Source organism: Salvia hispanica, chromosome 1, assembly GCF_023119035.1.
Source record: "Salvia hispanica cultivar TCC Black 2014 chromosome 1, UniMelb_Shisp_WGS_1.0, whole genome shotgun sequence".
Taxonomy (NCBI): domain Eukaryota; kingdom Viridiplantae; phylum Streptophyta; class Magnoliopsida; order Lamiales; family Lamiaceae; genus Salvia; species Salvia hispanica.
This window is the reverse complement of record NC_062965.1, coordinates 44,182,549-44,197,680: the sequence shown is the minus strand read 5'-3', so window position 1 is coordinate 44,197,680 and position 15,132 is coordinate 44,182,549. Positions and strand designations below refer to the sequence as shown.

At 34.0% G+C, this 15,132-nt stretch overlaps 2 protein-coding genes across 3 annotated transcripts; both read right to left on the bottom strand.

The window, feature by feature from the left end:
* Positions 1–5,477: 5,477 nt before the first annotated feature.
* LOC125201799 (CST complex subunit STN1) lies at positions 5,478–6,844 on the bottom strand. The gene has a single exon (XM_048100058.1). The coding sequence runs from the start codon at positions 6,771–6,773 to the stop codon at positions 6,291–6,293; it is 483 nt and encodes a 160-aa protein (XP_047956015.1). The 5' UTR covers positions 6,774–6,844; the 3' UTR covers positions 5,478–6,290.
* Positions 6,845–7,047: 203 nt separating this feature from the next.
* On the bottom strand, positions 7,048–9,122 carry LOC125201838 (serine/threonine-protein kinase STY13-like). 2 transcript variants are annotated; one of them, XM_048100102.1, is made up of 6 exons: positions 8,755–9,122; positions 8,353–8,474; positions 8,048–8,256; positions 7,784–7,958; positions 7,579–7,713; positions 7,048–7,471 (listed from the first exon to the last, which is right to left on the bottom strand). In XM_048100102.1, the coding sequence occupies exons 1-6, from the start codon at positions 9,053–9,055 to the stop codon at positions 7,265–7,267; spliced, it is 1,149 nt and encodes a 382-aa protein (XP_047956059.1). In that variant the 5' UTR covers positions 9,056–9,122; the 3' UTR covers positions 7,048–7,264. The 2 variants fall into 2 exon arrangements, with proteins under 2 accessions (XP_047956059.1, XP_047956060.1); XM_048100103.1 differs by having other exon boundaries at positions 8,353–8,469; positions 8,755–8,881.
* Between the last annotated feature and the right edge of the window lie 6,010 nt (positions 9,123–15,132).

Sequence of the window (15,132 nt, the reverse complement as noted above, 5' to 3'; positions counted from 1 at the left end):
ATGAAAATTCAGTTTGAAGAAGCAAGAAAAGGCCATTTGGGAAGGTTGGATTTAGTCACCTTTTTTTAACTTACAACTTTTCTTGAGAAACTAACAAAGGTTAAATACAGCTCAGCACACATACATAAACTGTTTTATTTAAATGGGATAAAGAAAAATATGGGCATTTTTACAGATTGTGGAATGTTTTGGGGAGAAATTATGCATGCGAAAACATGTCTAGATTATTGGGTTTTGGGTAATCTTGCAGTGGCTTTATTGGGTTTAGTTATGCATGGGGGCATTGGCCATTTCTCAAAATATAAGTTTTTGGGTTCACAAATTTTCAAGAAAATTAATATAGTGAGGTTCTTACATCTATACACTTGTTTTCCTATATAGAATGTGACAACTCTTTGTAAACCAATTTGGAGTTAATTTTGTGTCAAACTAGGCTAGTGTCTTGGGATTCATAGGCAACTATGTCCTAATTTGAGAATTGTTGTTGGAATGATTCTATTTGCTACAAACCTATATTGTTATAAGAATTAATTTCATGAGATAATGCAACTTCCTTTCTTTGTGCTTTGGAAATACCTAATTCTCAAAAAGGGGATTTGCATTCACAAAACTGGAAGGAATGTTTTCTTCTATTTTATTTTTGAGGTAATTAAGGTGTACATGTCTTAATTCATTACTAATATGTGTGTACTGTGGTAACGCGTAAATGAAAAAAATAAATAAAAACAAAATAAAAAAAATTGGAAGGAAATTAAAGAGTTGACCTAAATCCCATCTCAGATCTAGTCATCTAACTCATTTTAAAACTAGGTATCCTAACTTTTATTTAGAAATAATTGTTAATTAATTAAGCCCAAATGATCTTAGACTAAAATTATCTCAAAACGGAGCTCTAATGCATAATTATTGATCTCGTGAATACTAAAATGTATACCACTTACCAGATATTAATATACATATCACATGCATTTATTTGGTAAGAAAATAGATACACACTTTGGTTGTTGGACTTGAAAATAACTCAAGAAGATTTTTATAAATTATCATTGAAATAGAGTTTAATGATTTCATCATAACATAAAGTAAGTAGTGAATTTTGGCCTTAAAAGAAGAGCACTTTTGCTTTGATATAGGTAGGAAGATCTTGTTTAGGGCATTAGCCATAGATTAGTCGACCCACAGCCCACGCGATCTCCTAGGGTTTTGATCAACAAATCCAAATTAAGTGAATTAATTAACGAGCTAAAACCGATTAATTTAATTGGATTAAGCCCTCTTAGACTTGGAGTATTGATTGACTAATCTAAAAACCCACATGACGCATGTGGGAGACTGTGTTTTGGTCCCAACCTTAGTCTTTGTTTCATATTTCCAAGGCTCTTTGCTCTTAATTTTTTTATTATGTTAATTACTCCTAGATTAGCCTAATCAAGTGACACGCAGGAAATCCACATAGACCTACTACTTCCATATACTCCAATTAAAATCCCTCTAATAACCGATGAATATCCTATTATAAATATTCCTAAAACGGTGAGCATTAAGTTCTATTGAAGTTTCAACCAACCATGGATAGTTTATATAGGGGGCGTTCGGTTGTCAAGATTAAATCTCATAATTAAATATGTATCATGTTTGGTTCATGAGATTGAACCCTATAACTTAATCCTAGATGGATAGTCTTATGATAATTAGTCATAGCCTCCCCCCTCCAATTAAAATAATCTCACAACTTAATCCTAGATGGATAGTCTCATGATTATTAGTCATGGCAACCGAACGCCACCATATAGTACTAGCATATACGAGTTTGTGTTATAGGTTCAGTTCGCAGAATACATATTCCAGATTTTATGATTTTAATTGGATATGGCCATAGGGTTATACTAAAATGACAATCCAAATTAAAATGACAACCTACCACCAATAATGACTCTTAGCTTTAAGAGCATATTCACGTGGCAGGTTTGCTTGTCTATGTATCGCAGATTGTTAGATTATCTATGATTGCGTATCGCAGATTGCTTGGAACCATATGCCGAATTGTTTGGCTATGTATCACAGATTGCTTGTTTATGAATTGCAAATTGTTTGCTTAGGTTGACATTTTAACTATGGTGTCCCCATAATACTCTGATTTTGTATTATTGTTGCTTGGTATTATGCTGAGTTGCTTGATCGCAGATTGCCTATTACGTTGTTGTCAAGTTGTTACCCTAACACACCCTATGGTCATATTATATATGTACACCTCTATATGGGAGTACATAAACTGTAAAATTGATAGAAAATAGTCTAATTAGATAATGTATAGTAGCAATAATCCGTCAAGAATATGGTCCAATTAATGCTTCTTTCTTAGTATATTACTTTGAAAGTGATAAAAGGGAGAAATCTTTGTGGCCTCACATATCGCGCTTTTTCTATCTAAGCAAGCACTAAGCAATAGACTAAGGTGTGTGTTATGTGCTAATTACTCCTTTGTTGCAATTTGTTGCATTTTTTGTTTATTAGTATAAATGTTGGTGATGCCGTGATGATGTTTAGCCAAAACATGATGCCATGATGATATAGGGTTTATATTAATTTTAGGACGACTTTTTATAAGTAACTAAATTTGAATATTTGTTGTTAGATGTGAATTTTAGACGATTTTGATTGCATTATATGACGACACTGCATATTTAACTAAGAGTAGGAGCATTTATATAAATTGTGTTGTGTTGAAGTATGATTAGCTATTGTGTAGAAATATGATTTATTATATTGAATGTTACGGTGAAATATATTTTAATTTATTGTTGTGTGATGTATATTTCCCTTATTAAAGATGCCTATAAAAATTATTAAAAGTGTTTAATTAATTTTTTGGGTGATGTAGTGCTTAGTTATCAAGGAAGAATGTTATTAATTGCAGTCATGACAGCATCACTGTCGGTTTTTTCGACATTGACAGTTGTTTTTGACATTAACGGTTCTTTCAACATTTATTGTATGTATTTCTAGTTTTGTCACTTATTCTTCAATTCGTTTTCTCCCATTACACATCTCTCTGGCAACTCCCGCTACAATGTCAATGTCTTTTGGCGATGCCCACGTTCAAAAGTATCCAAAAAATTATCAATAATGACTTAGGCCCTAGGGGCCGAGCCAGGAATTTAGTTCAACAGAGGCAAAAATAAATATATGAAAAAATTTTGAAATTTGAAGTAGAGCATTTATAATGGAAATTAAAAATTTTTAAAATTAAATAACAAATTAGTATACATTAAATAAATTGAGGTGGGGCAATTACCCCTTATACACATTAAGTAGATTCGCCCTTGTCGGGTCCCATCTTCTGAATTCTGGCCTCGCCACTAGCTGTAGTACTAAAATCACTGCATAAATCTCCAAATGTCCATTTTTATATCTTGCATTTCAAATTTGGTTTTAACTTTAACTACTAATAGAAGAGAGTGGGATATGTCACCCTCATGAACCTTGATAATGTATAGCTAGATATATTCATAAAGAATTATACTACTATTAACCAACACATATAAGAAAGTGTATATATAGATGATTTTACCAAAATATATACGTGTAATTAACATGCATGACTACTATATTACGAATTTAGATCTACAATGAATCATGTATGTCAAACCTTGCTATGCAGATTTTGCCCCCATGCGACCGTGCAAGTGGAAGCCATTTGACAAAAATGGATAATCTAAATATTACTATCAATTTGCTCACTTTATATTTTTTATTTGGCTCATGACATCAGGTATTCAATTTCCATGATTTACTTCACTTAATACTTGAGAAGAATATTCCCTGATTTTATACAGCATATCTTATAAATAGCATTAGAAGTTATAACAACTCACAAATGTAATATTTTCTGATTGATTTATAGGCTGCACATGAACATGATTTACTAAAATATTATGTACTATCAGTAGGAGTGTAAACTTTTCCAAATCGGCGTCTCTGCAGACAAAAATACACAGAAAACTCTAATACTCCTAGTAATATATAGTTATAGGACAACTGTAGCAGACAACGAAATGCATATATTTAAATAACACAAGAAATCTGAGAATATATTCTGCATAATTTTATAATTAAAACCTTTCCTAAGTAAACCATCATCCAAAGCATAAGAATGTACATATCGTATCCATTGACTTTTATTTATTCCAAAAAAAATACACATATTTATGCAACAGGACCAGAGAATGGCATGGGCAGCTGTTGCAACCTAGTTCATGCCAATGTAGTAAAACGAGAAAAAAAATACAATTCGTATATTATAATTTTTGTAAAAAAGAAGCAAAACTAAATGAGAAGGTTTAAATTATGATTTGAAACTTTTCACCAAAGGGTGTAAAACTGAGGTTAAAAAAATTCACAATCAATATCATTGACTTGGACTCTGCCTAAAAATCTCGTCAGTGTCTTTCTTGCCTTCCCTTTTTCCCAAGTTCTCCTACATTTATTTCTAACTATTGCACATCAAGTCTTCTCACTCAATCATGTTTTCCCACTCATTTTTTGATCCAAGGAAATAGAATTGTGTTTCAATAAATATATCGACTATATAAATAACCATTTTTAAAATATTTACGTAAATGTACAGTTTGCTAAATGTACCGATAGTAGTAAAGATTTTCGACCATACTGTCAAGTTTCAAAATTGTCCATTAAATTATAAATATGCTCTTTCAATTACGTATTATGGTCAATCTATGAAATTTATTTTCTCTTTCTCAACTTTCTTCCCATTCAGAAGAAGGTTTTGCTTTAAATTTACAAATTTATCATATTACTAGGAAAGTTATATTCAAACATATTGACAAATGACATTTTGAAGAATTGAATTTTATTAAATGCTATCAACAGTCTTATTTGTTAGATATATCCAACTTGCGTACATCTCTACTTGTAAATGGCCGTACGTAAGATTTAGTCTTTAAATAATTACTATAAGTATATCGAAATAAAATAAACACGAATGATTAATGTCCATATGCCAGTAGAAACAGACTTGCTAGTTGTTTTGATCAAATAATGAACTATCTATTTTTAAAAGTGAAAAGAAAACGATATTAATGAAATATTAAGAGGTGGGAAGCAAGTTCTACAAGATTATGAGAGACCATGTCTTCTCTAAGTTTTCCTAAATCGTTTTTTTTTTCTGGCGAAATGGTTCTTCCACCCAACAAGACCAAATATCAGTAGTTACTTATGGTTAATAAATATTTTGAGTATGGTTCAAAATATGCAACCACCGTCACTATACATTCCATGTGCTTTGATAAATGAATATGGAAGGCATGGAAGAAATATGGGGGCAATAGTGATTCAACTGCAAAGCTCTACCAAAAAAGTGTAACAGAACAGCATAAAACCAAACTTTTATCTACTATCGACCACAATTAATAAACATCAAAATGAAGGATACAAAACAAATCTACAAGAGGTGAAAATTTCAGTACAAAGGAACATGTAATACTCACATATACGACGGACAGTTTAAGGCTGTGTCGATTGCTTAACATTCTGATTGGCCAAAATTGTCAGAGACAGTAAACAGAGCATTGTTTGACATTAGATTGATCACATATTTCTCTAGTAAAAAAAGCCAAACACTTGCTACAATCTAAATGAAAGATAAACTCAAATAAAGAGACAAACAGACGCTGTTGATTTGGGGTTTTCTAGCAAGGAAAAACATGTCCCACTATCGACATATCGCTTAGTTCTCAAGAAATTGGATTGTAACACTAGCTAAACAGAATTACAACCAACAAGTTACAGCAGGACAAGATTTACCATTAGAAAGAAATGGACTTGATATGAAAATAGCAATTGCTATACAGAGCAAACAATTAATCGACAGCTCCTATGTTCGGCTCTGTTCAACTAGTTTCCAGACTTGGTGAAACATGGAAATTTATTAGGACCCTAGTGCAACAAGGGGCCGGGGTCCCCGAACACAAACAAACTCGCAGAGGAACGAAAACTAAGTAGTATCTCTCAATACCAATTGTTTTAGTGAATGAGAATTCCCTATTCTCTAAAAATTGAAGTACAACACATGCTTGTTGAGATGATTAACCATGGTGAATGAATGAATCAAGCAAAACCCCAATTATTTGGAATAGCAATACTCACAAACAAGGAATCAAGAATCATCAGCCAGCAAATTGAATGAATCAAACAAACCCCCAGCATATGAATCAAGTAAAATTGGCTCAATTAAGCAAAGTAACTTCATAAACGAGAAATCCCCAAATCAATCAAACCCTAATTGTGGAAAACTTATCGTAACATCTCCTGGCCAACCTGACACAGTCCAACCAATGCAAAACCTGCGCATTCGGATCGGTCTCCAAAGCGGAATCGGAAACCGTAATCTGGACGGTTCCTCTGTAGGCGGTGATTCTGCCGCGCACCCGGGCGACGACGCCGAGCTGGATCTCGGAGGCGAAGTGGAGCGCGGTTCGGGCAATTGACCGAACAGATGATGGGCTCCTCCGGGAGAAGTAAGAGGAGGTGAGTTGGTTGAGCCAGAGCACACAGGGGATGCAGCCGGTGCCGTCATCGATGGAGAAGCGGAGGAATTTACCGGGCTTGAGCTCCCGAGTGACCACCACTCCGATCGACTCGGCGCGCGAGAGGCGCAGGCCCTTGCGTTGGAAGCAAGAGGGATCTGATCGGGTAGGGGTAAGAGAGAGAAAATCAAAGGCTAGAAGCTTGACGTGGGTGTTGTACAGATCCATGGCTGATGGCTCAATCCAAACTCAACGTTTTTTGCGCGGGAATTTCAACGGTGTGTTCATTTCATGTTACGGATAATACTAATGCTAATTTAAATCAGTATGTTCTAATCCATGTCAATATTATATTATAAAGTTTTAATTTTTCTTAATTATTAAAAAATGTTCTATAATATTCAAAACGATGTTGTTTGATTCAATCATCGTTGTTTCGAACTATACTAAAATATGTTACTCCATTTAATTTGTTAGTGAAAAATAGGTATAGAAGCATCACTCTCCAAAATAATGCATTATTATTCTCATATTATGTGAACTTACAAACAATGATCAATGATTATGAGCCAATTCACCCAGAAAGAACAAAATGAATGGCATTTCACTCAAATTTTAATTGGTTCAAGACTTGCACACGAACCATGTTAATAAACCAGGCTGCGGCCTAACAGGCCTCGACCAGTTCTAATACGAAAGCAAAAAACTAGGTCGCGGCCTCAGTGGCCACGACTAGCTCTAATACAAAAGCAACCACTTGCCTCATCGTCCGGTATCATCCCACCACCTTTGCTCGTCTCCACTGCTTCCAACATCCTCACAACCTCGTCCATCTCAGGCCGATTCTCGGGCTTCGCATCCCAACATCTACGCATGATGTTTGCGAATAGTGCTGGGCAGCATCTTGGAATTTCTGGCCTCAGATTCTACCCAAAATTGCATCATGTGTAGATGTAAAATTGTGAAGGCATAGATAGTGAATTTTTCATTTTTCTAAACAAAATAGGAGTACCAAAAAATAAAATATATAAACCTGTTGAACTACAGCTGCAGAGACTTCAGCAAAGCTCAAATTAGGATAAGGCATGTTGCAGCTGTATATTTCCCACAAGCATATGCCAAAACTATACACATCACATTTCCTATTGTATGGCTTCCCATCAAGAACCTAACATTTCGTCGCATAAATTTCGATTAGACGAGCCATAAAAATCTAAAAGATAGTAATAATAACATACCTCCGGAGCCATGTAGCCAAGAGTTCCGGTGTTTCCAGTCATGTCCCTCGGATTCTGAGCCTCAACTCGAGCCATACCAAAATCCGCAATTTTCAGAGTTCCGAGAGCATCGAGCAACATGTTCTCTGTCTTGACATCACGGTGCACGATTTTCATGGAGTGGAGGTAACTCAAGCTGCAAGAATTGGAGGGGAAGTGGGAAATGAAAAGAGGACTAATCGAGCTAGGTTAAGACCGTGGAATGATGAACACGCGTTTTCTCACCCTCTAGCAAGATCCAGAGCAAGTCGAACCACAGTCTGGAATGCCAATTTCTTCCTGTTATTCGCAATCAAGAGCTTCTTTAACGTCCCACCAGAAACGTACTCTACCACAACACAACATGCTCTAGATGGCAGCGAATTGAGACTAGCAGCTAAAGTCCCTTCAGAAGGTAGCTTAAGGTTTGTAGTTCCGACTGAGGCACCAATGAACTAGACACCAAGAACGAGTAAGGAATATCTTCAACCACAAAAGAATGGATACTCTTTTATCAAAATGAAATGTGGAAACGGTTCATCTTCTTTCACCTTAGTAACATTAGGATGGTCGAGCTTATGCCAAACAGCTACTTCTTGTCGAAAAGATGTCTGAAGAGCATCGCTCTCATCAGGCGTGGTCATACCGTCCTCCCCCCACTCCAATACCTTAACTATATGCAATTGAGAATAGCCTTATTATACTTAAATATGCAACTTCATCCCATATCAAGAAATGCCCACAATCAATCAAGATCAACAATGGCAACATAATCTATCTTTATCCACAAAATACACTTAACATGATGGTGTCACAAGGTTGTAAGAAATGAGATGATTGATTCAATAAACTCATTAACACTGAAAAAGAGAGCTCAACCTATTTATAAATGTGCATACAAATTGAACCATATCATAATCATAAAAGGAACAAAAAAAGAAAAGAGTTATGACCTGCAACATCTTGGGCATCATAAACAGCTTTATAAACAGTGCCATAGGTGCCATGAGCAATGGCATTCTTGATGTCAAGCTTAGCCAGATCAATCTCCCATTCCTCGGGCTGGTTTCGGGACGAGGTGTTTCTGGGCCAGGCCCGGTTCAAATGCTTCTCCAATTGCACATCCCATGTCTTGAAATCAATCATATCAGCCCTCGAGTACGCACTACTCTCTGTAGTAGTATTATCTCTCACATTCGAATCCAAGGCCTCTTCTTCGAATTCCCGGGCTTTCCCCACATTCTTGGAATCCATCAATGGTAGAAGCAACTTGAAATATTCAAATGCTGGAAGAAATTGAGAAATGAGATGATAGTAAATACTCCTATATTGGGAAAGAAGGGAGGGAGAGGAAAAGTTAAATAGATGAAGGACAAGAAGCATATATATGTCCTTGATTTTGCAGAGATACGTCTCAACGAAAGAGACGTGAAGGAGACAAAAAATTGAGATTTTAAACAACATCGTGGACCGTATGCTTCTGCTAGACCAGAGATTTTACATATTTTAGGTAGAAACGTAGCAAACTGACTTTGTTATCATAATTATTAAGAAATATGGCAAATTGTCATTTAAATTACATAATCTTATGAACCAAATATAATGTAAATTGAATGATCTCTTAGTACTATATTATTTCATTTTGTAATTTTTCGTTATTAGTTACTGATTTGGGGATATCCTCAACTGCATCTCGGCGCCACTTTTTTCTTCCATCTCTACATCCGAATCTGAGACCACAACAATGATCTGCCACCGCGTTTTTGGAAATGGATTGTAGTACTATATCCTAATTGTTGAAAAAAGGTTAAAGATGGTAATCGAGAAAGATATAGAAAGATTGGATAGACATTTTGATATAGAAAGTAAAGAGATTGTATTTCTTGATGATTTTGTTATGCTCATCTCCCTAGTATTTGTTGGAAGATTTGAGTTTCGTTAAATACATCAATAAATTAGTATTGGAAACATACTATAACTAGGAACTCTACACATAATAAATGTGGGCGGACATTTATGCTTCTTCCTTTTTCCAACACTAATTTTGTGCAATCTCTTCAAAAAAATCTCATAATGCAAAAATTAGGCTCTGTAACTTTAAATTACGTTTTGAAATCTCGTTAGATTGACAAAACTCAAAAGAATCAATGTCACTTTATGATTTCCTTCCAAATGGTAAGTACTACTTTGATTCCCCTATTTTAATCAAGAATTTATGATGGTGCTATTTCATTGGTCGAGATGCTAGGCCCTGTTTGTGTTAGGAGATTTAGAGACCAAAGAACGAATGTGGAATATACACAATTGAAAGAAGTGAGAAAATATCTAAATACACTAAAAGTACTCATAATATCCAATCATGGAAGAGGATTCTTAAAATTTATTTACTGTACTAACAAATTCAATTATGAGTTTTAACAATTATACTATTTACTACGAAAAATCGTGGGCCAGATTGAAATAACAAGATTTATTTTTCCGAATATGTGGTAGAAGTTGGAACACATTTCAACATTCAAATCCCATTTACCTCATCACACTAAAAATGAACATTTTAAATATTTTTGCGAACTTGCTTTTTCATATTGCTTATGAAAAATGTACTACTACTACATTTCACACTTGTATCAATTGGATAAGGGAGGACCTCATTTTTACCCATGAAAGTTAAATTGTTATGTAGATGGCTATCCCTATCAAGTCCAACGACACAGACTACACATTCAATTTAGGTCAGGTAATGATACACACTATTTGCTTTTCAAGTGAATAATAATGAAGGACCACTCTTACTCATATGCTATAATATGTCAAAATAAAACTACAGATATTAGTGATGAATTATCCTAGAAATAGAGTAGTTAATATCTGAGGCCAAATGTCTCGAGCTTGAGTCCATCGTGATGCGACTTTAAAATTTATGCTTATTTGTCAATAAAAAATAAAAATAAAATAACATATATGATCAGTGAATAAGTTGATCTTTAGGAGAAAAGAAAAAATCTCTATGGATTCATGGCAGGGCAACAAGCCACTTAAAAAGGCATAAATTGTAGATGTAGTAATGATATTAAACACAATAGCAAAGAAATGAATTTAGAGATGAAGAATTTGAGAACATGTTGGTCCACACAACCTAGAATTATCATCCACTTGGATACAGATAACAGAATAAAGTCCAAATCAACAAATTTGTGGGCTTCACTGTTTCTTGTTGTTATATTGAATGTTTCAGGCAAAATTATTACATTTGGTTTGGTTCATTGGTTGAGGTGTATTTTATACATTCAAAGGTACACTAAACGTGTTACACTTGGAGGGGGTGGATATCAAATCAACACTGCATTGCAAGACCTCTCTACATGTTTCATGTTCAAGAAATAAGTGCACTTTGCATTATTCAAACTAAATATTTTGATTCAATAATCTTTTATACAACATATATTTTGGATTGGATTACATGTTATTCTCAGTATCCAGAAACTCAATAATTATACCATTAGTTAATAGAATATCACACCATAATAAATTATATGCTTTGACATATAAACAAACATGTTGATAAAAATAGAGCTGGAGCTCGGTTCATCCTTTTTACGCTTGGTTTAATTAAAATAATATTAATGTATAGTTCATAAAAAAATCTTTGAAGATGATTTGTCGTTTGGCCATCGAATTTCGTAATGTGGGAGTATAAAATTGAATTATGTTCCATGTTAGAGAGATGTAAAATAAAACAAAGATTTTGAGACTTTTTTTTTCAAAAATCACTCCAAAGTTAGAACACACACTATGATAAGCTAATACGATAGAACCTTGTATCTACGAAGTGAAGGAGACTGGTGGTGCCACTGGCGCGCAGAGTGGTGGCCAGTGTTGTCGCCAAATGCGGCGAGTAAACTAAGGTTTTGAAAACTCTAGTTTGATGGCGATGGAGAATAGGGCTCCACTAGTCCACATCTTTCGGCGTCCCTCTTTACGTGTCCCACTTTCCGTTTTGGTCCATCCCATATTAATTGTACTATTTCATTTTCACCATTTTTGGTAATGGATCTTGCATTCCACTAATACATTTTCACTAACATTTTATTTTAAATTAATATATAAAAGTAGGACTGACATTCCACTAACTTTTCCAACACTTTCTATTACGTTTCTTAAAACGTACTGGGTCAAAGTAAGAACACACTACAACAACAAAAAAGCACCTAAGGACACTTTTTAATGCTATTAAAGACACTAATTTGTGTGTCTAATTATACCGCCAATGCTTAATAAAAATGTGCTTATTGTTGTTGTCCCAACTAATAGAAACTTCCTAAAAAACAAAAGACTAAGATTTGTGCCATCAACTTAAGGACGTTTTCTTTTGCGTCCTAAATTATGGTTATTTTAAAAAAGGTCCAAACACTAGCAATTGCGTCTCAATTTTTGTGTCCTTAAAAGATAAGTTTTTGTATCTCTTGAAATGTGAAGGAATAGCATGCCTATTTATAATTATCTGGACCATATGCGATTCTGACTCTTTTTTTCATCTCGAGAAAAAATAGATAAAGAAAACGGATATTGTAACCTTTAATTTTGCTTGATTCTATTAATATTATAATTAAAATAAGAAGACTTAGAAATTAAAAACTACACATAGTAATCCAGGGGTTTTGGTCGAGTGGCATGTGACTCGTCTATCCTTAACCAAATGATCAGGGTATCAATCCCTATCTTTAGGAATGGAGCAGCCTTGTCTCATCCTTTAAAATGTCTACTAAACAGCACGAGAAATAGTCATTAGATCTGCCGGTGGATATCTAGATCCTTGGTCTAACAACCAAAAAAAAGTATGCATACTCAGTAGTCTTTAAGATTACGAGGTGGGGCGACGCTGCACCTCAGGCGGTCGTGCGTCATGAGGAGCCACCGAGTTATTCGTGTATTTAATTTACTTCAACCATTACACATTAGTCATTAGACATTAAGTAATCTAAATCACTTATTTAATTTTTTCTATTTGAACCAATGGTTGGTGCAATAATAAATGGCTTGACTAGCCTTCTGTCATGCAACTTTTCTATTTATTCTCTATTTGTTATTTCTCGCTAAAGTCAGTTTATACTTCTGGCTGGCTATTTCCTACAACTCCGTCCCCACTCAACCACCATTTCGGACTCCATCATCAAAAAAAAAAACAAATTTTAATTTCTCCTCTAAATTAACTATGATCAATTATTTTTTCTCCAAAATTTTATTTTATGAAGTGGGATAGTAGGGTTTTCAAATCATAACATCCAGTTCATTTCTGCTATAATCATGTATGAATATTAAAAATAATAAAAATAACAAAAGATTGTATAACGAACATCATCTACAAGGATATTAGTACTAGTACAATAAAAAAGCATTATCTATATTTCATTTTTTTGGCATGTTATACGTATATATATTTATATATTCATCAAAATAGCTTCTACTGAGTACACATCTAATGTATGCATTTTCGAGTATATTATATATATATATATATATATATATATATATGGGTGCGTTAAAATGACAACACTCTTAAAATGACAATATGGATTAAATAATTATAGTTAAACTATAAATATATTAATTAATGAGTCCAGCAATCCTAGAACCCACAAGTGACTTTTCAAATGCTGGACTTATATAACATAAAGTCTCTACAAGAAGATATCTTAGCTTTCTACTGCAGCGTAATTGCATCGAGACCTGCAATGGATTGGAATACACATAAACCTCAATAGTAGTAGATTCAACCTACAAGATTCAATCAATCTTGGAAATTAAATACACAGCTAAGTATAAGATTTAATTCCGTTGTGTTTTACATACTCAACTTATAATTTAATTATAAACTAGATCTTATATTCATGTATGCTTTCCTGCTGTGCTCGTCAATGTTGGAACATTTTAGTATTGTCCAACATAATAGTCTAAAGATTGTATTCCCTCCGTCCCGGATAATTCGGGTCACTTTGACCGGGCACGAGTTTTAAGAATTGTAATGAAAAGTGGGTTGAAAAAGTTAGTGGAATGTGGGTCCTACCTTTATATATTAGTTTTATAATAAAATGTGAGTAGGAATGAGTTAGTGGAATATGGGGTCCACTACCAAAAATGGTAAAAGTGAAATGAGACAAATTATGTGGGACGGACCGAAATGGAAAACAGGGACGAATTATTCGGGACGGAGTGAGTATAATATTTATGGCTATTTATTGATTGACCCGATTACGTGATCTACTAAGGTTATATAATTTATAGGGTCAAACGATTATCTATAAAAGTATGAGGACTATTGTGCAGATACTACTTTGGATAACTTTAATTTTGTTATGAGTGAAATTAGAGTTATAATAAAGTTAGGGACTTATTCCTAAATAGTACATGGTTATGGTCCCAAAGTGCAACCTATAAATAGGTCAATAGATTTTCATTCCTATTGATCAGACGTATCAAGATTCTACAGATTACAGAGAATCTGTGAGAGAGCGTTGTCACTTGGAAGACTAATTTCCATACTTCAGAATCATCAACGACATCATGAATCCGAATCCATGTACGCTTCCGTTTTATATTTATCAATATGATTTATGTGATGATTTATATAAATCATTAATTTGATTCCAACGGTCAAATGATTACATGAATTTTTAACAAGTGTTACATGCACTGACGCACACATTCTCAACTTTAAATTTGAATAGTTGATTGGACATAGAAGTATTACACTACATAGAAATATTAATTTTAAATCATGATGTAAGAATTTAGAAGTCCATGCAAAAAAAATCAAAATAAGTTGGGATATTGGAGTGAATCGAAATCCCTTGAATTTTAGTTCAGGTATCACATAAATATGATGTGAATAAATCACTTATCTACGTGTTGTCCACGTGTTTGAAATACTGTAGTATAAAAAATATCCAACAACTTTCTTAAAATAAAAGTTTGACCAAAAACCTGCATAGTATTTTGTCAAATGAAGTGTATCACGTTTTGTTTTTGTAAAACAAATGTAAAATTAATTAATAAAAATATAAAGTTATCACAGCAAAGCAGTTTGAGGACAGAATTATAAGCCAACAATAATTAAACATGAAAAAGACATGATTCACGTGGGCCAATCTTACGCAGAGGACGGTTAAACGACACCGTCCAGGCCAACCCAATGGGCCCCCACTTTCTAATTGGTCTATATCGTCAGTCGACAGCGTGTACAGTAGACCAAAGCATACACTTTAAAATTACAAATACACCCTTCAAACGAACTTTTCTAAAGCTGCCAACTGAACGAATCTTTTAATCTTTTT